General features: G+C 40.9%; 1 protein-coding gene across 1 annotated transcript in view; it reads right to left on the bottom strand.

Annotated features, from left to right (window-relative positions):
* Positions 1-2,967: 2,967 nt before the first annotated feature.
* The window catches only part of TSPAN7 (tetraspanin 7), a 118,674-nt gene continuing 94,598 nt past the window's right edge, over positions 2,968-27,043 (bottom strand). The window contains exons 2-8 of the mRNA XM_005593295.4: positions 25,665-25,853; positions 20,531-20,605; positions 17,607-17,702; positions 16,064-16,219; positions 10,564-10,647; positions 4,218-4,293; positions 2,968-3,948 (exon numbers count right to left, since the gene is read on the bottom strand). Coding sequence (XP_005593352.1) covers positions 4,225-4,293; positions 10,564-10,647; positions 16,064-16,219; positions 17,607-17,702; positions 20,531-20,605; positions 25,665-25,853 — 669 coding nt within the window. The 3' untranslated portion in view covers positions 2,968-3,948; positions 4,218-4,224. The remainder of the gene's footprint in view (positions 3,949-4,217; positions 4,294-10,563; positions 10,648-16,063; positions 16,220-17,606; positions 17,703-20,530; positions 20,606-25,664; positions 25,854-27,043) is intronic.

Genomic DNA, 27,043 nt, shown 5'->3' with positions numbered 1-27,043 from the left:
CTGGGGAGTTTTAACAAAGAAAAAGCTCAGGCTAAACCTCAACAATCTCTGGGCTGGGTTATGATTGATAATCTCAAAAATCTATTACCTAAGTTTTGTTCAAAGGTTTTTAATATTGACAATTAAATGTGTGCAAACAAGAAAACCTTTGTTTTGTGTATCTTGTTAATTTAAACCTAAATTCCTTAGCCTGTCCCCCAATATTTTTTTTCCTGAGTCTGATTGCTAGGGGATGTCCCAATATTTTATTTCATTTTATTTATTTACTTTTTTAGAGACAGGATCTTGCTCTGTTGCCCAGGCTGGAGTACAGTGGCACGATCATTGCTCACTGCAGGCTCAAACTCCTGGGCCCAAGCATTCCTCCTGCCTTAGCCTTCTGAGTAGCTCGGATCACAGGCATGAGACACTGGGCCTGGCTCCTGACATTTTCAAATGACATGTTTTAATTATTTCCTCTTCCCAGCTACAAATCTTTATATTTGTAGAAAATGTAAACTAATTACATTAGCATAAGCACAACACAAATAAAAGGCAAAGCTCCTTCTAAAGTCAACTAACAAATAGTGGAGGCACCATGGAATCAAGCATTGCTCTTGCTAGGAAGAAAGGACTTTTAATATTTTGAATTATTTGTGTCATTGCTTCTACCTCTAACCAGATGCATTGTTAATCCAGAACTCACTTTTCTTGAAAAGGCAAGTCACAGGCTGGGAGAAAAGATTTGCAATACTTACATCCAAGAAAGCACTTGTGTCCAGAATAGAGAAAGAATTCCTACAAATCAATAAAGACAACTGATTTTAAAATACACAAAATACTTGAACATCTTACAAAAGAGGAAATCAAATCTCCATGTGTGCTCCCACCCTACCAAAATAGCATCAGGCAGCAGAGAAGCTAAAGGGTTAGATTTTTTAAATTATTGTTATGGACACATCGGAAACTAACCATTTATCATGAACAGAATACAATGAAAAAGTCAATGTCAATGAAAAAGTGAAAGTGTGAGGCAAATTAAATCTAGATAACACTATACATCTGCAGAATGGCTAAAATAAAACAGACTGAGAATAGCAAGTGTTGGTGAGGATGTGGAACAACTAGACCTTTTTTACATTGCTGATTGGAGTATAAATTAGTATAACCACTTTGGGAAAATGTTATGTAGTACTTTCTAAAGCTAAACATACCTTATTTCTAAGCAATCCAGCATGTGTATTTATGTCCACCAAAAAGCATATACCATAATGCTCATTGCAGCTGTATCATAGTAGCCCAAACCTAAAAAACAACCCAAATGTCCAGAAGAAGGGGTAAACTGTGCTATATTTGTATAATGTAATCCTATACCACAATGAAGGCAAGACTATGTTTACATGCATCATGTAACTAACTCTTGCAGACACAATGTTGAGTGAAAGAAGCTACACGAAACAGTCCACACTGTGTGATTCTATTTATTTGAAGAAGAGACAAAACTAATCTATGGGAATATAATTCAGATTAGTGGTACTCCTGAGCAGGATTGAGGGGATGTGAGAGGGCTGTGGTTACTGACTGAAAAGGGACACCAGGGAACCTTCAAGGGTGCTGAAATACTCTGTATATAATTTGGGCAGTTTGTACACTGGTTTGTACATATGAGCAAGTTCAAGTTGCACACTTAACATTTTGTGTTTTTTACCATAAGTAAATGTTATATTTCCAAAAAAAAAAAAAAAAAAAAAAGGGCGGGGGAAGATAATAAAAGAAAACAAAAAAAGTATTTCAATTTGTGTCCTTTAAGTTTCCTTTGAAAGAGGAAAGGACATTACACACAAGTCATTCAGAGTTGAAACATGAACACTTGATAGTTTTAAAGGAAAATCAACCTTGGTCCAAATGTTTCACATTAAAAGTATGTTATTCTGAGATCTGAATTTAATTTAGAAAGTATATAGATTTCTTACTTACCAAAGTATACCAATAAACACACAGTTTGCAAAAAGATAAACCATGGGTTGGGATCTATTTAGGATTTTACAGAAAAGCCTCATTTCAATATATAATGAAATAGAAATTACGAAACAGAGATGTGAAAAATTTTTGAGCTACATATGTTTCCACAGAAGAGCTCTCCTTAATTCACTAAAAATGCCGACCTTTTCAAGAGGGTACAACTGAAGGTTTAAGCAGTGTCCTTTGTCAATGTTGTAGTAGGGTTTACTCTATGCAGAGATCAGGCTAATAAATGCATATAGTTAGAAAGCCATCTCCATTCTAATTACAGTCTGTGCTATAGAGAAGAGGGAGCCTTTTAGATCCACTCATTTTGGTAACAGATCAATTTATGCTTTTACTAGGTTTTTGGTTTTTGGATGACTCATCAAGAATAAACTGATTGCAAATAATCTACTGCACCTATTGATAAAATGCTCTTTTAATCAAGTGTAAGCATTCCATACTTCAGTACAAACTGCGGCATTGGGATGGCTGCATCGTAGGATGTAATCTCTTCTCTAGATTGTGTTTACTCACTCCAACCCAGAAAAGAAAGAGGAAAGGGAAGAATTCATGCTCATTAGAAACAATGAAGGAAAGAATAGAGGCTCATTTCCTTTTTTAAGAAAATGAAATCCAGACTTTAAAAGCTCAGCTGAAATCTTTGTATTTATTTCACGGATTTCAGATCCGAGGATTTCAGAGGCCTGAAATGATATGAAGGCTCTATTTCTGCAGACAACAATATATTCTGTTCATGATAAATGGTTAAAGTTTCTGAAGTGTCCATAACAATAATTTTAAAAATCTAACCCTTTAGCTTCTCTGCTGCCTGATGCTATTTTGGTGGGGTGGGAGCACACATGGAGAAGTGTGTCAGTGTGTGAGATGGTCCACTTGCCTTCAATGTCCTAAAGAGCAAGATGGAATAGAAATGTATTTAAAAACTTTCATAAGAACCAAAGAACAGAACCAGAACACAGCTGCTTGTAATTGCTCTATTTATTAATACATATATCACAAATGTTCACAATATCAATGCATTCTTGTTGGCATGCTAGACAGAGGCATTATTTTTGAAGATCTTTTAAAAATATTTTGACTTGTTCCCCCTTCACACTCATTTTTAAATTGTTCTGATGAGGTCCTCAATGTCTATAATGTCAATGCAAGAAAAAAAATACAGAGAGAAGTAGTAAAGTAACACAATAGCAATTAATTGGGGAAAAACAAAATATCATGGCCTTCACGAGAAGCAACAACACAGCTTTGTAACAGGATTATACAGGTTTCAACTGAGAGGCAAAGATGCACTAAACTGCCTACACATACCCAGGTATGTAACAAGCAAGGAGGCCACCTAAAGCTCAGTTTCCTTCATGCATGACACATGCTTTTTTTCTCCTCATGGACAATTATCGATGTGTTTCTTTACATGTCTTAGGCAGCCTGAAGAAGGTAGGAAAGCCTTAGTAGAGGGAAAATCAAACCAAATGAGATTAAGTCAAAAGAACAGATAATTATCGTCTGCTTATCTACTTAAAGGTGTGTGGCATTTACCACAGTGAGGAGCTAACAGGAGCCTCCCACACTACATGCAGGGCCCAAAGGGGCCAGCGATGGTGTGATAACCAGTCACCGATGATGAGTTGCAGTTGGACCAAGTACAGATGGAGGGGCTGGCCCATGCAGGGCCTCGGGGTGAGGTTCACTAGGACTAGCTGCAAGGGGACCTGGCTACACTCTGTGGCACAACAAGGCTTCACAAAATGGACACTACAAGTGACATGGGCTGAAAGGTGGAGCAGAGACTGGGTGGGAGTGTCAGTTGCACGTGGGGGATAAGGGATAGGGGGAGCAGGGCAGGTGTATTATGTACTGTGCTCTAACATTCTTTGGAAGTCTTTCAAAGATTGCTGCAGTTCCTTTTTAAAACAGGTCTCTTATTCCGTCATTCTTGAAAGACTAAGAGAGAAATTAGAACATGTGAGTGATTCACCAGTAATAAGGACTTGAAAAGAAAGATAACAAGCTGAAAAAAGTATTTCCACAGTTTCCACAAAAGAACCAATTATACCTCCTTCCCAGAATCATGGAAATGAGATTTCTGCACATGGACAAGTACCACCAAGATCAGGTGGCTCAATGGCCAGGGAGTACTCCTGCACATTTGAAGGGTATTATGTGTCCCAAAGGGGACCCCTCAAAATTAAACACTCCCCACTGTCACCTACCTTCTCTTTACACCATCTCATACTGATTGGCCGTGATGAACCGGGACAGACAGCAGGCCAGCAGCATGCCAATTAACTGTTGCCAGGGAGAAAAATGAAAACGAGAATCTCAAGTCACCGAACCACACCCTCTTAATTTTTAATTAATAATTTTATATATTTATGGGGGATAATGTGATTTTTGATATGTGTGTATCACTAGACATAATTTTTTCAACAACCAAGTGTTTCTGTATGTAAATGGGGAAAGGGCACTAGAGCAAAAGATAAAACCTGATTTCAACCATGGGATCTCAGTTGTTGGGAGTCTAACTGCAGAGCCAACTGGAAGTTCTCAAACTGGCCATCATGTTCCAGCTGTAGCTCACTCTGGCCATTTAAGAACAACTTTTGACACTTAAGGAGTATTAAAATTTGTTCATGTTATGAGAGTAATAAAAAAATTAAGGAACACAGAATTTAGTGATATATTAACTAAAAGGCTAAAATTTAATTCAAATCTATAGCACATGCATTTGGAAGACTTCTCAGCATACTATGATATCTCAGTCATACCCAGCTGACAAAATAATAGTTCTTTCCTTGAGGCAAGAATAGAGACCCTATTCTTGATGAGGCACATTCACCAGTGGGGTAAGAAAGCCACAGCTTATGAAAAGGTAGGAGGGGCTAGGGGAAAGTGGGGCTTTATATTCTGTCTCTTGACCATGTAGATATCTTAGGCCTAAGTGGGCTCATCTACACCCAGGGCCCACCTCCCAGTTCTTTTAGGGGCCTCAGGACAACCAGTGATGTAGTACCTCTACCTCCTCAGAAGATTCTAGTCATCCACTTGTCTTTGTGCCTTGATCTAAACTGTAGCACAAGTGAATCTAATAAAGATGATTGTGATACCCTCAAGACACCCTTAACCACATCTTGTTCTGTTCATTAGAAAAGAAAATTTCCACTCATGAATCTGGAGGATCAGCATTCTCTAGAGAGGAGCCCAATTGTGCACTTGAGTCTAGAGGCTGCTTTCTCTTAGTCAATGTAGTCCCTTCTCTTTAGACAACTGGGCATGTTTTACTGGATCAGACCTGTGTCACTAGAAGTGCGATCCCAGGACCAAGAGCATCACGATCACCTGGGACCTTTTTAGAAATGCACATTCTCAGATCTCACCCCAGTTCTGCTGAATCAGATATGCTGGGGGTTGGGGCCCAGCAACTGGTGTTTTAACAAGCCTTCAAGGGCAGGGAACTGCTCATCCAGTCCACCTAGTCACCCTCATCTTATAGATGAAACACCTACTGCCACTTCAGGTCCCACTGTTGGTCAGGGAAACACCTGAACTCCATTCTCCTGGCTCTTAACCTACCCGTGCAGGTTCCAGTTCTCATTTCTTATCTTCCTTTTTCAAATCAAAATTGTGCTGTGAAATATGCAAACTATAACCTCTTTCAGGTAAGGAAGCATCATCATCTTATTGGACTCGTCCTATCTCCTACCAAGGTTCTGGTCAACATCATTTGGTGCCATAAAATACATAGTCTCATGCACTTACTGCCAAGTGGTTGAAGATACCATGGCTATAACCTTTAGAATATTCTGCCAAATGAGAAACTAAAATATGAATGTAACGACCTTGAACCTCATAGCTTGTCTCTTTTTATTAGAACTTCCATTTTCCAGGACCAACAAACAGCAGAACACACTTGATAATGTCAAAAATTAAATAAGTGTCAGAGGTACATAACACATTCAGGTAGAACAAATTACAGTCGTCCCTTAGTATCTGTTGGAGATTGGTTCCAGGACCTCCTGAGGATAGCAAAATCCTAGGATGCTCAAGTCCTTGATATAAAATCGTGCAATATTTGCATATAAGCTATGCACATCCTCCTTTATACTTTAAATCATCTCAAGATTACTCAGAATACCTAATACAATGTAAATGCTGTGTAAATAGTTGCTATACTATATTGCTTTTATTTGCATTATTTTTTGTTGTATTGTTATTTTCAATCCATAGTTGGTTGAATTCATGGATACAGAACCTGCAGATACGGAAGGCTGACTGTATTGAATATCCAGGCTGGAGTGCAGTGGTGCAATCTCGGCTCACTACAACCTCTACCTCCCAGGTTGAAGTGATTCTCCTGCCTCAGCCTCCTGAGTAGCTGGGATTACAGTTGTGCGCCACCACATTCAGCTAATTTTTGTATTTTTAGTAGAGATGGGGTTTTGCCATGTTGACCAGGCTGGTCTTGAATTCCTGGGCTCAAGTGATCTGCCTGCCTCTGTCTCTCAAAGTGCTGGGATTACAGACATGAGTCACTGTACCTAGCCTGTATTGAATATTTACCACAACCTGTACAATATTACAATCTCAGTTTTCCAGATAAGAAAATTGAGGGTTATGAGAGGTTAAAGAATACGCCCCAAGCTACACAGGTAATTCTCAGAGCTTAATGTTGTACCCTCTCATCCTATCTAAGAAAAGCCTCAGCTCTGTCCTGCCCTCTACATAGAAAAGGTAAACAAGTCTTCTCAAGGGCCCCCCAAAAGAAAAGAATGACCGGCACATCTTAGCAGCATTTAGACCCTGGAGGAGGCCAGACAGGAGGATGAGGGTCAGAAAATGGATGGGTAGTAATAGGGTCTGTGTTTTCTTATGAGTACCTTTTCCTTTTGTATTTCACAGACTTAAGTCTTTTTGTTATAAAAGCAATAAATGAATTCCCTTCAGGTGCTACCAGAGGCAGGAACAAGGGTGATCTCTGGCCTTAAAAGTTAATACAGCAGGCCAGGTGAAGAGGTCAGAATTATAATACTGGATCTATAGTAGCTGCCCAACTTCAAGCGAGTCACTCAACCCTCCCCTTCTGGAAAATGGCTCTACTGTCTTTACTCAGGACTACAATATTACATGATATGGGGAATTAATCCAGCCTAACAGGTTCCAAGTCTAGCAAAGCCCTGGGTCTATTTACCTTAGACACAGAAGTACTAAACACAGAAGACCAGAGAACACCCCACCACACACACACATGCGTATGTACATATACACAATGTCACAAATTGAACAATAAACATGTCCATGCCGAGACATCCCATGGTTCTTGGCTTCCAGGGCATTTTGGGGGTGGGGATAGGACAGGGGTACTGTACATGCGTGCTCCATCTCTCACTCTCCCCACAAGCCCTCGAGTGAAAAAGCAGTTGCCAAAGATGCAGCGAAGAGGTACCCTACTAAACAGATTCAACCTTCTGCTATAAATTTATAGGGCAGCAGACTCTGCCCATCAAGTCCAGACAAATGAGGTTTACCTTGAGAGGGCAAAGGCAATGGAAGTTTGTAGAGAGAAGTGTTTAATGCTTGACACAACCCTGCTGCTGTTCAAAAACAGCACTCGAGAGCTTTCAATTAGCTAAGTTAGCTAACAGGGAACAAAGTTCTTGCCCAGTGTATTAAAAGGCTAGACCCAGCTTAGTTTTCCTAATACTTTATACCACCTTTAATCTTTGAGACAATAGATGTGCATGGCCGGTTTCTTCCAACAGATGATAGCATGGAGGTCATAAGAGCAAGCAAAGGGCAAGAAAAAGGTCGAGGGCAGGAGAGCAAAAGTGGGAGGGAGGGAGGGAGAGAGCTCTGTTCTTTCCTACCTACTTTGTCCTCTCTGTGGCCTCTACTTAGTAGAGCCTTCTTTATTATAGGAAGGCTAAGGCATAGGTCAACACAACTGGTTCATCAATATCAGACAACATGTGCTAAATTTTACTATGACATTGGCTCTAAAATTTCTGAACACATGTAGCCAAAGGTCTGGTTCTAGGTCACTGACCAGGATCAGTAGGGCTGGTTCTTTGTGAATGGGCATCTGGTAAGTGGCCACCATTGTCCCAGGGATGCCCTGGATCTACGGACATCTGGAAGCCAACTTCAGCTTTCAGGAACCCTGAGGCTGATGGCACCATAAATAGCTGTAGTTCCTGGTGCATCTGGCTGGCAAATGCCAGCCACAGCCATTCCTTTCCCTGCCCGAACCTGGGAGCAGGTCTCAAGTGTCTGCCCTGCTGGACCTACCTGGCCACATGGGTGAGCAGTACTGGCACCATGGTATGATGTCACTGGGCTTTGTGTTTTATCACCCCAATAACTATGTGGTACCTTGATGAGACCTAAACTCACTGCAGAGAATTTCAGAGTTGGGGTTCCTTAAGGTCAAAGTCCCTCTCTTACTGCCCTAGAGGGTCACAGTACATATTCAACAATTCACAAATCACAGATTTCTTAAGGTAGCACAGAGAGATTAATCAGGCCAGATAATTATTTGTCTAATCATACATTTCTTCATTGGGATGTGTGAGAGAAGAGTGGAAGAGAGGTATTAATCAGATTCATTACTTGGAGAAGGATCCATTTGATTCATCTCATTAATGAAAACAGGATCCTCCTAATACCACACATACACTCATGCTCATGGCCACATGGGAATATTCTTGGATGATAAGGTATGAGATTCCAGGTTATTTGAGGCTCTCTTCTCCTAATGTACAGTATCAGCATAATGTCCCTTTATGGTTCTAGGATAGCTAGTAGGGGAGACTTCAGCAATATTTTTTTTTCCTCCAATGGGACAGGCCTCCTCAAATGCCAAACACATGAATGCCCTTTTGATGTTAACAATATGATGCCACACATACATGTGTTAAGTAAACAGGATGTTCCAGGCTGTCAAGTGCATCCTGCACATTTGCATCAGTCACCAGGGTTTGGGGATCCTCTAAAATGTCCCTCAGTCATTAGAGTGATGTGGCTGAGTATTATTGAAATATTATAGCAACTAGAATACATTTCAGAGTAGCAATTGCTTTTCAAATGTCTCTGGAGACTGAGTTAATTTGCATTGTTTGTGACCCCACTCTGGTTTGTCTATGTGTTGGAGTGTTGAGGGTTTCATTCACTTCATGGGCTTCAAAACAAAAACAAAAAACAACGAAGCATGGTAAAAGATAGTTTTGAAATTGCAACAAGGAACACACTTGTGTTGGCTGAGCCCACATGCTCTTGTGAGATAAAATGTTGCACAGGTTTTGTAACTGCTTAGGAAGAAAAGCTCTTCTACTTCTCTAAGGCTGTCTACTTGTAAAAAACAAACCATCAGGCTTAAAGTTCTATGCCTTAATCTAAGCGAGGGTTACACAGCTATGTTCATTTTGTGGTAACTTATTAAGCTGTAAACATAATTTATGCACCTTTCCGTATATTCCACATTTCAATTAGAAAGTTTTAGGAACAAACTGGACTAAAATTAAAGTGCATCTGCATTGCTAAGCAGGAGGGCCAGAGATACAGATGGGTAGGGAAAAAGTAATTAGAGTCTGAGATAGCCTATATAGAAATTAGAGTTGTGGTTTGTTGTAGACACCAGGTCCTAAATAAAAAGAAATAAAAAAATAAAAAAAGAATTGAGAGCTGTGGAGACATTACTCAGACAACATTAATTGGGCTTTGTTTGAAAAACGATCTGTTGGTCTGAACAAAGTCTGAGTTAAACATAAACAAAGTTTGCTCTTGCTTGTTAACTATACATGTTGATTCTTCTACCCAAAGCCACATTATAGCAAGGATGTATCATTTGTCTGGGAGATCAGAAGCCTGAGGGACCATGCCCTGCCTGGTGGAGGTGGGCTACGTTTTAGATTTAGCTTAATCTTATTCTATCCTCCAGTGTGTGTGGTTTACTTAATTGGCATAGTACTTCTCCCATTGTTTTCTTGAGGGTAGGTACAGATAAAGGGCTATAAAATTTAGTACACAAAATTTTATTTCCTCTTAAGAAACCACATAAGAATAGTCAAACTTCTTACAAATAGCCAAACTTAGAGATTAAAATAATGATCACAAGTCGAAGTTTGCTAAATTTAGGCTTTCTTTAAAAGTGAGACATCTCATCTGTAATACAGGGGAACTAAGAGAGAGCAAAAAAGGGTCAGGTTAATCAGGAAAAACGCTTCCCCCAAATCCAGATCAGCCATTTGCTGTTTTGAGTTGTTTATGATCCAATTATGCCAGCACGTTATTCAGTTAACCTCCATTTGACCTACAGAAGTAACCAGTTGTTTTTCTGGAGCTAGTCATTAGTGTAACTGTAACTGATATTCCCTTGATGACAAAACTTCATTTGAGTTGAAAAAGAAAAATCAATAAACAGATCACCTGAGGACTAATGAGCAAGGAGCTTTGACCCCATCTATCAGCTTTTCCCAAAGCACAGGAAGGCAGGCAGAGAATCTGGAGGCCAGGGAGGGAGGCAGAGGAAAGGTTAGACTAGGTTCTGCACAATTATGAAGCTACCTGGGAGAATGCGATTCCAAACGCCACTCCAGCGATGATTCCCATGTTAGTCTCCATGAAACTAGTTACCAGATCATAACAACCCTGGAAAGAGAAAGACAGTGTCTTGGAGACATGTTTTTACTCAGGCCAAGCTGGGCTATGTGTACTCGAAACACTCCCAACATACACTTCAACCTTAATTCAGCAAATACAATTGCAACTCACTCCAGGAATTTATTAGCATTCTTTTCAAACTTAAAAAAAATAAGAAAAGGTTTCAAACATACACAAAAATACAGAGACACATGACCCTTCCCCAAACATCACAAATTAACATCTGGTCAATCTTGCTTCATTTGAACCTCCCCAACTCCCATCCCATTTAAAGTCAATCCCAGACACAATTTCATCGACAAATGTTTCTGTAGTAGGATTAAATTTAGCAAGAGATCTCTAAGATCTATGAAGCAAACACTACAGAGACAAAGAAGTAGACTTGAAAAGACATTCCGCATCCTTGAACAGGAAATCTCAGCATCATAAACATGGTTACTAGCATTTTGACAACGAATGACAAAATCTTGAATAAACAAACCGGAATCATCTGGCTAGAGGGAAGTGTTTGAGTATCTGCCAACTTTATGGAGTTTTAGGGTTCTTCCTAATGAGACCATTAGGATTTTTTAAATAGGGAAAACCTGTGTTCTAGGGTCATCTTTTCCGGAGAGAGAGAGAATTTGTAAGTATATTTATTTGAAACTGGCCAAATCAACCTAGAGTTCTGAATTGACTTATTCAGCCAGGAACACATGGTCTTTTTCCAGTTTTCTGGAAAAGGGCCTCAACTAAATTGTATAAAGTCTGTGACAAATAAAGACATTAATTTGATAAACAGATTAAAGCTGGTTCTTATTTATCAAAATGGCACACTAAGTTTTAATAACATTTGAAGAACAAAAAAACCCCAAGCATGTTTCCCCTCTTTAAGTTCAAATTTAACAATTTAACATTTCTCATAGCTTGTAAAAAATTCTGCCAATGCTGTGTCTTCTATTAAGTGATATCTATATACATTTATAGTCTGCTTGCAGGGAAAAAAAAATGGTGCATTAACTTTCAGACATATTTTCTTTTGTTTTTAAGTTCAGGGGTACATGTGCAAGTTTATTATATAGGTAAACTTGTGTCGTGGGGGGTTTGTTGTACAGATTACTTTGTCACCCAAGTATTAAGCCTAGTACCCATTAGTTGTTTTTCCTGATCTTCTTCCTCCTCCCACCCTCTACCCTCCTATAGGCCCAGTGTGTGTTGTTCCCTTTGTGTGACATATGTTTTCAATGCAATCGACAAACTAGACTTCTTAGTTATCTGATGCAAATTTGAAGGCCAGGGTGGGAGTGGGAAAGGAAATACATTATCACTCATGGGGAGTTTTAATATTTGATTCCCCATAGTAGAAGCTTACTGATTTCACTGTTACTAGTGAGACTCTATATCACATTTTTTTTCTTTTTCTCTTTTCTTTTCTTTCTTTCTTTGTTTCTTTTTTTTTTTTTTTTTTTTTTTTTTTGAGACAGAGTCTTGCTCTGTAGCCCAGGCTGGAGTACAGTGGCGTGATCTCGGCTCACTGCAACCTCCGCCTCCAGGGATCAAGCGATTCTCCTGCCTCAGCCTCCTGAGTAGCTGGCATTACAGGTGTGTGCCACCATGCCTGGCTAATTTTTGTATTTTTAGTACAGATGGGGTTTCACCATGTTGGCCAGGTTGGTCTCAAACTCCTGACTTCAGGTGATCCACCCATTTCAACTTCCCAAAGTGCTGGGATTACAGGCATGAGCCACCATGCCCAACCTCATACAATTTTTCAAAAGGTAGTAGAAGAGAGAAGAATTTGGGTTAGAAAGAAGACAAAATGAAAAGAGATGTGGATATTCTAACACTTTCCCAAAAGGTAGCGGCAAAGACAGCAGTTTGCCAGGCTGGCTATCATTACTGTATCTTCTCCCTGCAGTGATGATGGGGCTAAGGAATGAGGTACAGATCAGCACCAGTGTTACGTAAGCTCAAAATTTGGAAACACAAGCCTGATAATACAACCCAGAGAGAAGCAAAATGAGTATTTTCTTATTCTGCAAAATAGTTTGGCATAGATTTTTTTTCTGCGCACTTCAATTCCACACTTAAACTGAATATATTTTCTCAAGTATGATTTCTACTCCATTCTAGAAGACTTTAGACTTGGTCACATTATTTTTGGTAAGGCCACTCCAACCAGTAGGAGACACCAGAAAAAGGGAATAACTGCCTGGCATTAGTACAACTGTGCCGAAATAATTCTCTCTAAACCTTGCTCAATGTATGGATCTTGAATGAGCAGTATTTATTCACCTAGGAGCTTGTTAGAAATGCAGAATTGAAGGCTCCACCCCAGATCTACTGAATCAGAATCTGCCAAATCCATGGGTTATTCCTTTAGACATATTTTTAATGAATTTTAACCAGATCTCCAGACGCTTCACATGCCCATTAAAAGGTGAGAAGCACTCTTCTATAAGAAATGTTTTCTCATTATTTTTTATTCCAAATAAGAAAGCAAGTTAATGAATCATATCAGTAATAGGATTAATTAAAATGAGAAAAGTGACTTAGTTTTTTTTTTTTCTGTTTTGTTTTTAAACAATAAGAGACCAATGTCAAAATAAATGTTTGCCATCTCTGGATTTTTCTGTTATTTACTGCATGGACCCCAAAGTTCATTTTCCTGGTCTCAGCACAGATCTGCATACTGTAAGAGCTGATTTAATACTACTACCACAGGCCATGTTTGCATTCAACCTTAAATTTTCCCCTAAACTATGATCTTATCTACTCACAACAACCTCTCTCAATTTCCTAATACAAAAGTCTGGTTGTCAGGTGTGAGATAAATCTACACAGACCTGCTAAGTATCCTAGGAAACACTCAGAACAGTTCATTTGCTCGCCCTCTCAGCATGTCTAAATCAACAGTCACCAATGGAAAACATCTGCAAGTGACCGACTTTAACTACTAGAAGTAGAACGCTAGTTCCAGATAGGTTATGGGAAGAGGTATCTCTGTAGCTGCCAAGCAGAATAACTATGTTCCTCTCGCCCTTATAAACTGTCAAATAATTCCCATGAAGTAGGATTTCAGCCAATGCTGTTAGCCAACTGAACCTGCAGACATTTCATCATCCTGCTAGCAAAACCAAAATAAAACCTGTCCCCAAATCCAAACAATAAATGTCCTATTTAACTCTACATACTTTCCTCCTGTTCTCTCCCGGTTATCTGTACAAGACGGGTTTCTCAAGCTTCCTGGTAAGAGCCAAGAATCGTCTTTCTGTGCTATCAGAGTACAGGGTCTAAGACACCACAGGATCTACAGGGATGATCCATTTATTCTAAATCATAGGATTCCATATCACTAGAATGTGGCAGTAGTTAAGCCTCCTAGGGGGAAGGAGTCACTGGGAGGACGGGTAACATGTATGAGCATCTACTATTACCCCATCCCCATCTCCCACCTTGTATAGATTAGGTGTCTGAGATTTAGTCAGGAGAAGTAATTCGTCTCATAAGTTCAGGTGGGCATTAAATAAGAATGTCTAAGGAAACTTGGTAGACAAATTTTAGTTTTCATTCAGTTTTTCTCCTCTGAGGGAGCCAGGTTGGAGGCTATAAGGTAAGTAAGAGAGAAGTTAAGCAGATCTTCTAAGTATTTGAGGTGGCCAGGAAAATATAAAGTTGGATTACAGTGGGGAGGTGGAAAGTGAGGTCAGTGTGTAGGTTTATCAGTGAAATGAAAAAAGGTGACCCTATCTCTCTTTCTGGAAATAATTGTAAGGATTATAGATGCACTATAAGATACGTCTCCAAACTTGTTTTTACATACTAACAAAAGATCCTCCCTATAAGAAACTGCTGCATCATTGTTAATAAAAGACTCCATGTGATATAGAAGACAAATTTCACCATCATCATTTACATTACCGTTAACGTGTATCACATATGTGTCATAATCTGTGCCAGGTACTGTGCTTTTGACACTTTATCTCATTAAATCTTCAAATCAAGCACAAGGAGCATGTATTCTTATTATCCCCATTTTACAGATGAGAAAAGCAAGACTGAGAAAGGTTAAGTAACTTGACCGAGATCACATAATCAACAGTGGCTCAGTCAGAACTTCTACTGGAGCCTGACACTAGACCCCGTGTTCCTGACTTCTGGATCCTCAATTTTCACAAAAGAAGAGGAAGTTTGAGTGGCCAAAAAAAAAAAAAAAAGACTTGGGTACTGCTTTCATGAATGACTTTCTGAGGCTCTGTTATATCAAATATCTCACTGCCATAGAGCATGTCTTGTCTTCCATAAATTGGAGTGTCTACCACATGCTTAGCACTTCATAAAATGGAAGCATAATGACACATATGGGTACTCAGTGGGGATGCCCATGAAGAAGCCAGAAGTTACCTTATTAACTAATAAGAGATGAAGGAAGCCTCAATGTTTGGGTTCATAAGAAAAATTCAAATAGAAACAGATGTCCTTTTAACTTAGACAAGAAGCTGTCAGTACTGAATCTTACTGAACTATCTTTTCTCTCTGAATTATTCAGCAGTTGGTCCAGATCACATAGAATTTTGAAGGCATCATAAGAACAGAATTTTATCTTAGCAAGAAAAGATTCACCCCTTGACTGAATAACAGGAAGTAAACACAATAATAGGTTTTTCCCTCCCTTTTGTTTACCAAAATATATTTTATATATGGTATTTCTCTAAACATTTAAGAATGTAGATAGTCTTCACATGCAGTTTTATCATGTCTTCATCGTATTCTCTGTAAAGTGGAATGCAGAATTGATTTTCCTCTTCTCTGACTACTAAAACTTCATTTCCCTCATTTCCACTATGTACTAACTTTTAAATCTCATTTAGTCCTCTTTTTTCCCCCTCTCTAATTTCTTTGGGAGTCAGGAGGTTGACAATGAGTTGAATCGGAGTTGCTGATTTATTTTCCTATGGCAGTAAACTCCCTAAAATAAAGGCCACCTTCCTAGCAGAAGTAGATGCTGTCTGTCAACTCTACTCCTCTCTTGCTGCCAAAGACTGACACCCAGCTGCAAACAATTTCATGTTTGGATGGTATATTAAGCAGAAGATGGACACCCCAAAAGAAGAAAGCCAACACTCGCTGTCTGACATAAGCATCAGGGTTAACAGGAACAGCTTGCGAAACCTTCCTAACTATGCCTCGTAGATCCTTGCTGTGGGAGAGAAAGACAAGGCTGATCTGAGTCACAGCTTTCTCTTTTAGAAGTGAGCAGCCTCAAGTACCTCTCCCAGGCAATCAAGGAACCACAAAGTAAGATTCTCTTTTCCTTGACTACTGTTTCAAATCTATTTATCATAATTTCACAGAAACAAACAAACAAAAAACCCCTCCCAAACATTCACCACTGGTCCCATCAGGGCTGGGAGAAAACAGGTACCTTCTGGTTAACTTTAGTGGCGGCCACAGTCAGATTGTGTAGATCCTGGGGATTACAATCAGTTTCGTTCATGCAGCAACTGGGGGGGATGCCATGATCCAGGAAGTAGGGGCTGGTGCTCCAGTTGGTGTAGTTCTGCACGCCACAGCAGCTCAGCTATTAACAGGGAAAGGAAAATAATCAAAAAGTGGTAGATCAAATGTGGGCTCCTCAATCACTGCCTTGTAACTTTTACAAGAGAAACACAGGCCAAGGCCCTAAGACAACATGTGCAGCTTTGGTGAGTCAAGATGAATGGGAAGCTCCAATAACAATTATACCCATACTGATGCTTGTTTGATCTCCAAGAAGGAAGTCCTAGATTATATATCACATTGCCTTTCTTTATTCACCTCCACAAAGCAAAGCAATACTTCTGTGTCCAACTCACAATCACCTATTGATATAGATGTATTCATCCACTAACTCAGGACTATTGATGGGTGAATTGAGGCAAATATGGTTTCAAAAACCTCTCCACTGGGATCTCTACTAATAAGTAAATAAATCGTTCTTTTAAAAAGATGCATATACAGAAAGGGAGAGCCGCAGCTGGTAAACTATAGCCCAGGAGCTACCTGTTTTTGTAAATAAAGTTTTACTGGGACACAGCGACAACTATGTGTTCACATACTGTTTGTGGTTGCTTTTGTGCTACAGTGCAGAGATGAGTAGTTGTGACAGAGTGTATGGCCCTCAAAGCGTAAAATATTTACTACTTGATCCTTTACAGAAGAGGCTTGCCAACCCCAATATAGGGAACATTAAAGCAAATGGGGCAAAAATATAATTAATTGGTAAATCTGAGTATACAGTTCCTTGTAATATTCCTGAGACTTTTCTGTATATGTTGGAAGTTTTATCAAAATAAATTAGAAAAAAGACTGCTTCTGAAGTAAACAAAAGCAAGAAAACCCAAAGCAAAAGCCTCATTAGTGATTCCTGATGGACGGTCATGCTTGAGTGCCAGCACCTGCCACCCAGACAGGAAATCTCTCTTCTATTTCCCCCATATCCTCCGCAAAATATCAGGCAGCTCACCCTCTTCACATACCTAACAGATCCTCAGTTTCTTCTAGGTCCACTCTATGCCCACTCCACTGCCCCGGCCAGTGAACACAGCTCACCTGAGCTCTCCACCCAGCCTGAAGACATTGATCCCAGAAAGCCAGCCTCTGGGAGCCAACTCTAAGCAAGGTTGTCACACACTCACTGCCTAACTCCTTCCCAAGGGTTCAGATCTGAAGAGCAAATGAGCTGTGCTTGGCATACTTGCAACCCTTACTGATGCAAGGCACAAGCAAGAGAGTGGTCCTCCTTGACACTCATTACCTGAATAACTGGAGCCTGGACAAGGACTGGGTGTCAACTCTTGGCAATGGAACTGGACTAAGAGTTGAAGAACGGGAACCAACAGCAAGCACTAGGCCAACCTACCAGCAGCCCATAAGTCTAAGCCCAGACCTCATAGGTAGTTCACACCCCCATCTCCTCTGGAACTTACACTGCGCTGCACATGGTCCACTGCCCGGCTCCTCTCATCATTGCCATTGTAATTCTGCATAGCGTCCGTGTAAGTCCTCAGGAAGGTGTCCTTGATCTATGGAAGACAAGGAGGGATGTGACTGCAGCCCACCACAGCCCAAACTGACTCCAATTCTTACCAACTTCTACCCTAACATAGCCTCTTCGGAAAGTCGCTGTATAAATATAGGCCAGGGAGGCAATGCCCCATTTTCTGAGACTGAAAAGCTCAGAAAATTTCCCAGGGGGTTTTTAAGCTCAGGAATTTAAAAAATTGTTCCCCTCAGCCTCAATTCAGAGAAAGTCTGACCTGCTGAATGACCTGCTGGAGGGGCCTGTCCATTTCTGAAAGGGCTGTGATGATGAGCTGCCAAACCTCAGGCATGGGCTTTCTACTTATTTTCTTTGAATTGATTAATGCCCATCTTTCTATAACTTTCTCTGCCCTTACACAGGAGGGTCATAAAAGACAAACCACTTGGGTGGACAGGATGACTGATGTTTTGGTCAAAAACTGATCCCCGTTTTACCATACGAGTGAGGCAAAACCAACTCTCACTTACCTGTCTTTAGTGAGGCAAATTTACAAAAAAAAAAAAAAAAAAAAAGAGGATAAAAGACAAGAACTTAAAAAGGTCAGCTGGGCGCAGTGGCTCACGCCTGTAATCCCAGCACATTGGGAGGCTGACATGGAAAGATAACTTGAGGTCAGGAGTTCAAGACCAGCCTGGCCAAGATGGTGAAACCCCGTCTCTACTAAAAATACACACACACACACACACACACACACACACACACACACACACACAAATTTAGCATGGTGGCAGGCGCCTGTAATCCCAGCTACTTGGGAGGCTGAGTCAGGAGAATCAATTGAACCCAGGAGGCAGAGTTTGCAGTAAGCAGAGATTGTGCTACAGCACTCCAGCCTTGGTGACAGAGCAAGGCTCTGTCTCAAAAAAAAAAAGATTAACAAAATCTTTTCTGTGAATACATTTGACTTTGGGGTAACTTTCAAGCTCTGTTTCCCTGAAAACCTGATGAAGGTGGAATGTCAGATGTGTTACCAGGCCACTGAGTTTGTGATAAAACTGACCCCCAATTGGTAAAATGTCTCCAGATTGGGAGGACAGCAAATGACAATAATTACTTGGTGGGAAGCTTAGGGCTAAGTATGGTGACTCTCCTAACTAGGCATATTCTTTGCTAAAATGCTGTAAACTATGCCCATGGGACAGTTACAAGACAGAAACACCAGTTACATGCAGCTTCTAAGCTAAGGTGGCTACCACACCCAGCTGTGTCATCTCATTTCACTGCACTTAAGCTGTCTCTTAGGATGGGGGACTGTACACAGAATAGGTGCTAGACCATTTTGTGGACTCATGGTGGAGAAGCAAGCCCACTGCTGCCTAGCAGGCAAGCTGGCCTTCCTTTGTTATATCTTTCCGCTTTTGTTAAATGGCACTGAGACCTACTGTCATCATGTGAGTTTGACTGTTGAGCCAAACTCAAGACCAGCGCTGGTGGTCAGAGTGGCATTGTACCCTCCTCCCACAACATCCCTCAGGGTTTCAGGCAAAAGAGATTAGGTAGATGAGGATTTCCAGCCCCTAGGCAGCAAGCACCATTAAGAGAAAAACCCCTCCACAGAACGCACTCCCAGCAACCAACAAGAGGGAAGTTCACAAGGGCTCAGGTAGGAACAAGCCAGGCTGCTCCTGGTGTTCACACAGGCACAAGGGGCACTTATTAGGGCTGTTGAGGCCGACACTTCATCAGGTCTCACTTCACTAGAGACTATGAATGGGGTTCTAATTCCAAATGCAGCACCCGTACAAACTGGGTTTTGGGAGTCAGCTTTGGCATCTGGGATACTGTCTCTGGTAAAGGGGAAAAACAAGGCAGTAGGGGAGCAGAGAGCATACAGGCAAGCTCAGGGGGAACTGAACCTGGCCAAGCACAACAGTGGTACCAATGAGGGTGCAGCAAGATGGGTTAATGAAAAATCTAAGACAAAATTAAAAAAGAAAAAAAGGCAGGGTCTGGGAACAGATGGTGCCAGACTTTTGAGACCCACAGTAACTCTCTGTTTTCCACCTGTATCTTGTTTTTTTTTTTCTTTTTCTTTTTAACACATGTGTATCTGCTTCTGGCTTTACTATTATTTATGGAATACAATGATAAAATTATGAGGCAGCAAGACAATTAGTTTGGCTTGCCTTTACAGTCTTAGAAAACTTGTTATACAGATATACACTTGTGCCTTACTGAAGCAGCTATTTTAAAAACAAAAAATAGAGACAGGGTCTCACTCTCTTGCCCAGGCTAGAGTGCAGCGGCGTGATATTAGCTCACTGCAGCCTCAACCTCCCAAGTTCAAGTGATCCTCCCTCCTCAGTCTCCTAAGTAGCTAGGACTATAGATGGTAAGCCACCACACCCAGCTAATTTATTTTTTTATTTTTTAGAGATGGGGTTCTCACTATGTTGCCCAGGCTGCTCTTGAACTTCTGGCCTCAAAAGATCCTCCTGCCCCAGGCCTTGCAAAGCTCAGGTATTGCAGATATGAGCCACCATGCCCAGCCTGAAGCAACTATTTTTAAAGGAGTATGTAATCCATATTGAAGGTGACTGCTTTAAAATGGGGGAGAGAATCATTTTATGCAACGGCTACACGGAGAAACAGTGAAGATCAACAATGAAGGTTTCATGCTTGGTGGAATTCCCACATTTAGAATTTCATGAAAATTTCAGGTCATATGACATGATCTTTGGAAAACAGCAACACCACTGAGGAAATCAGCTAGCCTATATGCATGCACCTTTTACACATTTCAAGAGGTTTCAAGAATCCTCCTCCCAAACACCCCTTAATTGAGTTAGGCATTTTGTGTATACTCACCTCATGACGAAACACAAACCCTGAAATGCCAGCTACGAGCTCAGCCAGGAACACCAGGGACAGAAACATGGCATACTGAAAATGAAGCACACAAAGACAAAGTCAGACACATCAGGATTAAGAAGAGGGCTTCTCCAGGGTAGGTTACTTTCAATCAACGGGAATTAGACAAGTCCTCACACTCCCTAGACAAAGTTTAGAAAAAAAATATAAAACATTCTTCTCTAAATTTACCCACATAAGCCTCAATCTAGGAATGTGTGTTTAATATGCATATGCATTCTGGAGTACACAGGCTGGGGAGAATTTACTGAGAGACTGGCATTGTGCCTGTCAGCTTGGCTCACCTGGAGAAACCCGGAAGGAACTTTCACAACTAAGGTATCTACTATTTGTTACGCTAGAATCTTTGAGCTAGAAAAAAACCAAACTGCTCTGAAGGTCACAGGACACATTCTGCCCTGTCTGGGGGGCCTTTTTTTTTTTTTTTTACCAGTTTCCTCACGACGGTCTGCAAGCCAATTCCCTGTGGCCCATTCCATTTTGAAACTGTTCCAATCATTGGAAAGATTTCCTTTCCCTTTGGCCACAAGTCTGCCTACTTCTAACTTCCACTCACTAGCATTGGTGCTGCTTTCAGAAGAAATAAGAACCGGCCCAATGTCTTTTCTCTAATGCTAGTCCATCATGTGTGTGAACACAGCCAGGAGGAGAACCTGCTGCCTGGGCAAAGGCCTCCAGTTGTCTCAACCACATCTCGGATGAAACGGTTACAAAACTGCTTCATTTGGAATTGTATCCCTCCCATCTGGGCCCAAGAAGCCAAACGTGTGCAAGATGATGTTCCTCTTCAGATTGGTGGTCATCACTGGACACAGTAGCCGCAGCAGCTTTCCTGTGGAGTTGCCCGCCTTTCTTGTTCGGGATGGATGCTGCATGGAGTTTATAGCCTTTCAAAAAGTAAATACGCCATACTACTAATGACATTTGCAAGCATCTAACATCTTCAGTGCTTTTCATCTCATGCTGCCAGTACTTCCGAAGTTTTTTGCATGTGCATGCACAGGCAAGCACGTCTAAATTCAAGGGTAGTACATGGTATTTATGAAACATTAAGGATAACTTTGAAAAGCAGATAAAAACGAGAATTGATTCCTTACCTACAAGGCACATGTCTTACAATCTGCTTCTTCTCATCTCAAAATAAAATATAATGGTTTTGAACATTTGCAGTGGCCCTAAATGATGCTGTGGAATTTGGATAGATTGCATGTGGCCACATTACTTACCTGTAAAATATACACGTCTCATAAAGTATACATATGTATGCAGAATCATACATTTTTTTTCTCATCTAGTGGCACATATATCGAAAAAGGAAATATTGGCTTAAAATATCAATTTCTTTCTAAATATTAACAAAATTCTCTAGAAAGCACAGCCACTCAAATGCTAAATATGTAGTTATGAGAATGTCCCATGTATGTGACTTCTTTCCCAACCTCATACAAAATGCAATTCAAAGCACAGTTTGATGTGAGACTCTCCCATTTTGCTGATAGGATAAGCCTAGACTCTTCCAGAAAGTTGAGTGGGAAAATAACTGCTAGCAGGCAGGTGGAAGAAAGGACATTTATCTCTGTAGTCAGAAGTCCTCCTAGGTTTGAATCCTATCTTGTTATGAACTACCTCTTAGAAAAGAGGCAGCCTCTCTGGGCTTCCATAAAGTAGACATAGTTATTTTCAGTTGTTTTGCAATTAATGAGGTTATATGAGGACTGCAAAATTCTAGACTGACAGTTAATCAAGTGACTTCCGTTCTCATCAGCCAGATCAGCAGTTTTCTGTGTCTGGCAAGTTTCCTGCCTCTAGGAGGTTTCAGAGAGTGGCCGTTTTACCTACAGAAAGCCTTGGCCAAAAGCCTATTGGGAAGAGCTTGTACTAAATACAGGTCGGTAGGGGTTAGAGCTTTTTCCCAAATGTAAACGTTGGAGTTGAAATAGTCCTGGCTTTGGAAGGAAATATACAAGGGTTCAAAGCCCAGCCTTCCATACATTAGCTGTGTGAACTTGGATGGGTTATCTAAACCCCCGAGTTCCTATCACATAACATGAAAATACAACTTACACTGCATGGTGGTAGTGAGGAGAAAAAAAAAAATGTCATACGCACCCAGTACAGCCTCTGTCACATAAAAGGAACTAAATCATATTTTTAAATGTTTTTGTTTTTAACTGACATATAACAATTGTACATATTTATTGGGTATAGTATGATGTTTTGATTCATGCATACTCTGTGTAATGATCAAATCAGAGCAGTTAGCATATCCATTACCTAAAATATTTCTTTGTGGTGGGAACATTCTAAATTCTCTCTTCCAGCTATTGCTAAATATATAATACATCAACTACAGTCACCCTACTATGCAATCAAACACCAGACAATTCCTCCTATCTAGCTGTGACTTTGCACCCATTGACTAACCTCTGCTCCTCCCTCCTCCCCTATCTCTAGACAAAAAATTAATAAATGCTGATGAGGATGTGGAAAAGGGGGAACTCTTATACACTGCTGACTAGAATGCAAATCAGCACAACCCACTATGGATAACAGAGTAGAGGTTCCTCAAAAAACTAAAAGTAGAACTACCATATGATCCAGCAATCCTATTGCGGGGTATATAACCAAAGGAAATGAAATTAGTATGTTGAGGAGATAGCCGCGCCCCCATGTATATTGCAGCACTATTGACAATAGCCAACCTAAGTGTCCATACACACTGGACACAATGTGTCTATACACAATGGAATACTATCTGGCCCTAAACAAGAATGAAATCCTGTCACTTGCAACAACATGAACGAATCTAGAGGATTAAGTGAAATAAGTCAGGGACAGAAAAGACTAATAACTGCCTGATCTTACATATAGGTAGAATCTAAAATTTGATCTAAAAGATATTTGTAGAGACCCAAATTAAGCCCCAAACCAAAAAGCTTCTCTACTTCCCCAAATGCTCACCTGCTAGTGAACTTGTGTTAGGAGAAGAAAATGGTAGTGTGGTGTGAAGCCACCTCCAGAAGAGGCCAGAACTAACTATCCCATTGTTTATACACATATCCTAATTTATGACATTATACTCACCTATGGGATACCTTTGCCCCACAAGCAAATTTAGAATTAGAACACAAAAATATCCCCTCTCCCACCCCTCTCCAGTCATAGTATTTGGGCCAGGAGAAACTTTGGTGATTTAGTCCAATTCTATTTTGTCATAATTGGAGACAAAGGTCCAAGGAGGTTACATCCTTGCCATTAAGACTTAAACCAGTTAGTTGGAATCAGTCAGGTCTCAACACCACATCACTTCCCTTCTTGTTTGAATGGATGGTTTTTTAGAATTTGTTCTTTTCTATGCTTTTGAAGTTAATTCTCCCCCTGCTACTCATTGTGCTAAACAAAAGGTTCTCGATACTGGTTACATGATAGAATCTTCTGGAGAGCTTTTTAGAAAATAAGATGCCAGGGCCTCACCACCACTGAGGAGTCTACTTCAACCAGCTAGCGGTGGGATGCCGGCAAAGGTTTTTGCAAATGGCTTCCGAGGTGATTTAATCACATGTCTGGAGTTGAGGACCACGGCACTAGACCAAAAGAAACCCTAGTGTTTATGAGAAGTACTAGAAGGTAGACTCAGGGTGTTAGAATAGAGTGCCAGGTGACAGCAGCAAAAATGCCTCAGGATGGGCCTCATTATGGCTTGCCCGCCAACCTGAAGAATCAATGGTGGCTGAGGCATCAGCCTCCTGTACGGTCTGCAGGATAGAAAGTGGCAAAGTCAAGCACCACTTCTACGAAGTTGACAACACAACACTGACTGCCCAGTGCCAGTTGGGAAGATGGTTCCTTTGGAATGAAACACTCTCACACCCACATATATCACTAGATGGTATTAAATGTTACTACAACCTAGGGCTACATAGGGACAGGCAACATGGCCCTGATGGAATCTTTGCTTCTCCCTTCATGGAGTAAGATGCCTGAAATAATTTTAAACAAAATTTTATTTTGAGGAGAGGTCTTTGCTAATTTTTATCTACAAAATCCTTTACCATGAATCCCCATCAATAAAGAACATGAACAGTGAGTAGAGAATTAGGCAACTGGTGTACCTAAAAGTTAAAAATCACAGTAATAGCCTTTCAATAGTCTGCCTTTATCATCTGGGAAGCATCACTGCTTTATCTGTCCCATGAGAGTATGCACCCTGCACTGGTCCTGGTAGCCAACACTTGACACTGCATAAGTCCTCTGGGTGGCAGGCTCTGACTTAGCTCAACTCTCATAGCACTGAGACAGGGAGTGCAGGTTCAGAGAAGACCACACACATGCATCCATGCACGGCCAGGCTCAAGGAGGTAGAAAGTATTTCTCCAATAGGAACTTGGAAGTAAAAGTCTGCTTATGTTCAGGATGCTACCTTGCCCACCAAAGCTGCATATCACATGCTTAAGGAGACTTCTAAGACATAGTCCAAAACTGAAACAGGGCGAGGCCGGGTGTGGTGGCTCACGCCTGTAATCCCAGCACTTTGGGAGGCTGAGGCGGGCGGATCTTGAGGTCAGGAGATCGAGACCATCCTGGCTAACGCGGTGAAACCCTGTCTCTACTAAAAATACAAAAAAATTAGCCAGGCATGGTGGTGGGTGCCTGTAGTCCCAGCTACTCGGGATGCTGAGACAGGAGAATGGCATGAACCCAGGGGGCGGAGCTTGCAGTGAGCGGAGATCGCGCCACTACACTCCAGACTGAGCAACAGAGAGAGACTCCATCTCAAAAAAAAAGACTGAAACAGGGCATCTTGTCATGAGGATACAAATGGACTACTGCAATGACTGGCCAGTGCTTTGTCATCATCTACCTGGAGGGGCTGGGACTAGATTTAGCGTGCCAGGCTGTGTTTGGGGCTGTTTTTACCTCTAGGGGATTAAAGGCTGGGTTAGGAAAGAGTCTGGACTGAAATTGTTAAGGTCTTGTCTGTGACCTCAAGACGAACCATTTCACCTCCATGTAATTTACATTTTTACAAAAATACAGTTGAGAAAGCAGTATTATGTTGTGACATACTCACCAGTTTCAGCATCCATGGGCTACCACGACATGTAGCAAAGCATCCAAACAGGCCAAAGACAACAATAGTGGTGCCAGTTCCGATGAGTACATAGGGAGCATTTGTGGAGTTCTCGGCAATAAGGGAGATATAGGTGCCCAGAGTAAGTTTGCCCCAGACTCCAACAGCCAGCAGGATCACCCCAGTGATCTGAAAGAGGGATAGGAGAGTGTGAAGCTATTGCCGAGAGAGGTGACAATCAGCACAGAGCAATGTGGCCCAATCTGAAGACTCAAGTTTCCATGAATAAGATGCTACTTGCTGTAGGATTTCCTGAGCAACGAGAAATGTCAGAGAGTGTTAACTAAAATCATCATAAAGACACTTTGGTTTTTTTCTTTTCCCCAATAAACGTGCCCCTTACATAATCCCATATGCAATTATTGTGTTAATTAGAAGTCAAACCAACAATAAAGAACTTCTTTTTTAAAAAGTAGTTTACAAAGCACATCATACGACAGGTCTGAGAGCCTTCCCCCAGCTGCTGCCTGACACCAAGCTGGGTATAACCCCAGGAAGAATGACAGCTGCCCTCTTTGATGGAATGTGTATACACAGTATATTTTATGGACATTCTGCACAACGTTTTCAGGAACACAGTGATTCCCTTTGACTATTATTGCAGAAATTTCCACAAAAACAAAATATTCCAAATATTTTTGAATCCCTATTGATGTGCTGTCTTAATATTTTATTCAATATAAAACAACAGAAGAATCTGCATAGTTCCTGGAATTAGCTGTAATGCGATTTGCCAAATCCCACTGATCAGTCCAAAAGAAATCCCTATAGCATGTCTAAACTAGAACCCTGCATCAATCAGGCCTTTACTTTATGGGACAGATTCCAGGCTGCATGCTATGGCTAACTCTCCACCCCCTGCAGGCCACACACCCTGGCAGCTTTAGCTGCTAAAGCCACTGGGGTTGCTTTATGTCTCTAACCATCTCCCAAGCTGGTCTTTCAGGTCACCAATAGCTTAGCAACTCAAACTGACAGCCTTGTAACTGCTACCACTTCTGATACCGCATGAAGCTTGAAAGAAACTTGGGTGTCAAAGAAAGACCATCTCCAGTTTGACCCCACCCTAGAGCCTGATGTCTCATACCAAATGCCTTGGATCCCTGTCTACTTTGCTCACTCAAGTGAGGAGTCAAGGTGAGAAAACTGGAGAGAATTGGCATGATACAAATCAATACCCACTTTGCCAAGGTTTCCCTTATCAATCAATACATGGCTCCTAATGTCTATGACCACCACCAAATATATGCTATACCATGAACCAAATGTCTGGGCCAGTGAAGATGCTCAGACCTCTCTCCTTTATACTCTGAAAACAC

Source organism: Macaca fascicularis, chromosome X (genome assembly GCF_037993035.2).
Source record: "Macaca fascicularis isolate 582-1 chromosome X, T2T-MFA8v1.1".
In the NCBI taxonomy this organism is placed as follows: Eukaryota; Metazoa; Chordata; class Mammalia; order Primates; family Cercopithecidae; genus Macaca; species Macaca fascicularis.
Note: the sequence above shows the minus strand (reverse complement) of the source record. Positions and strands in the feature narration are given on the sequence as shown.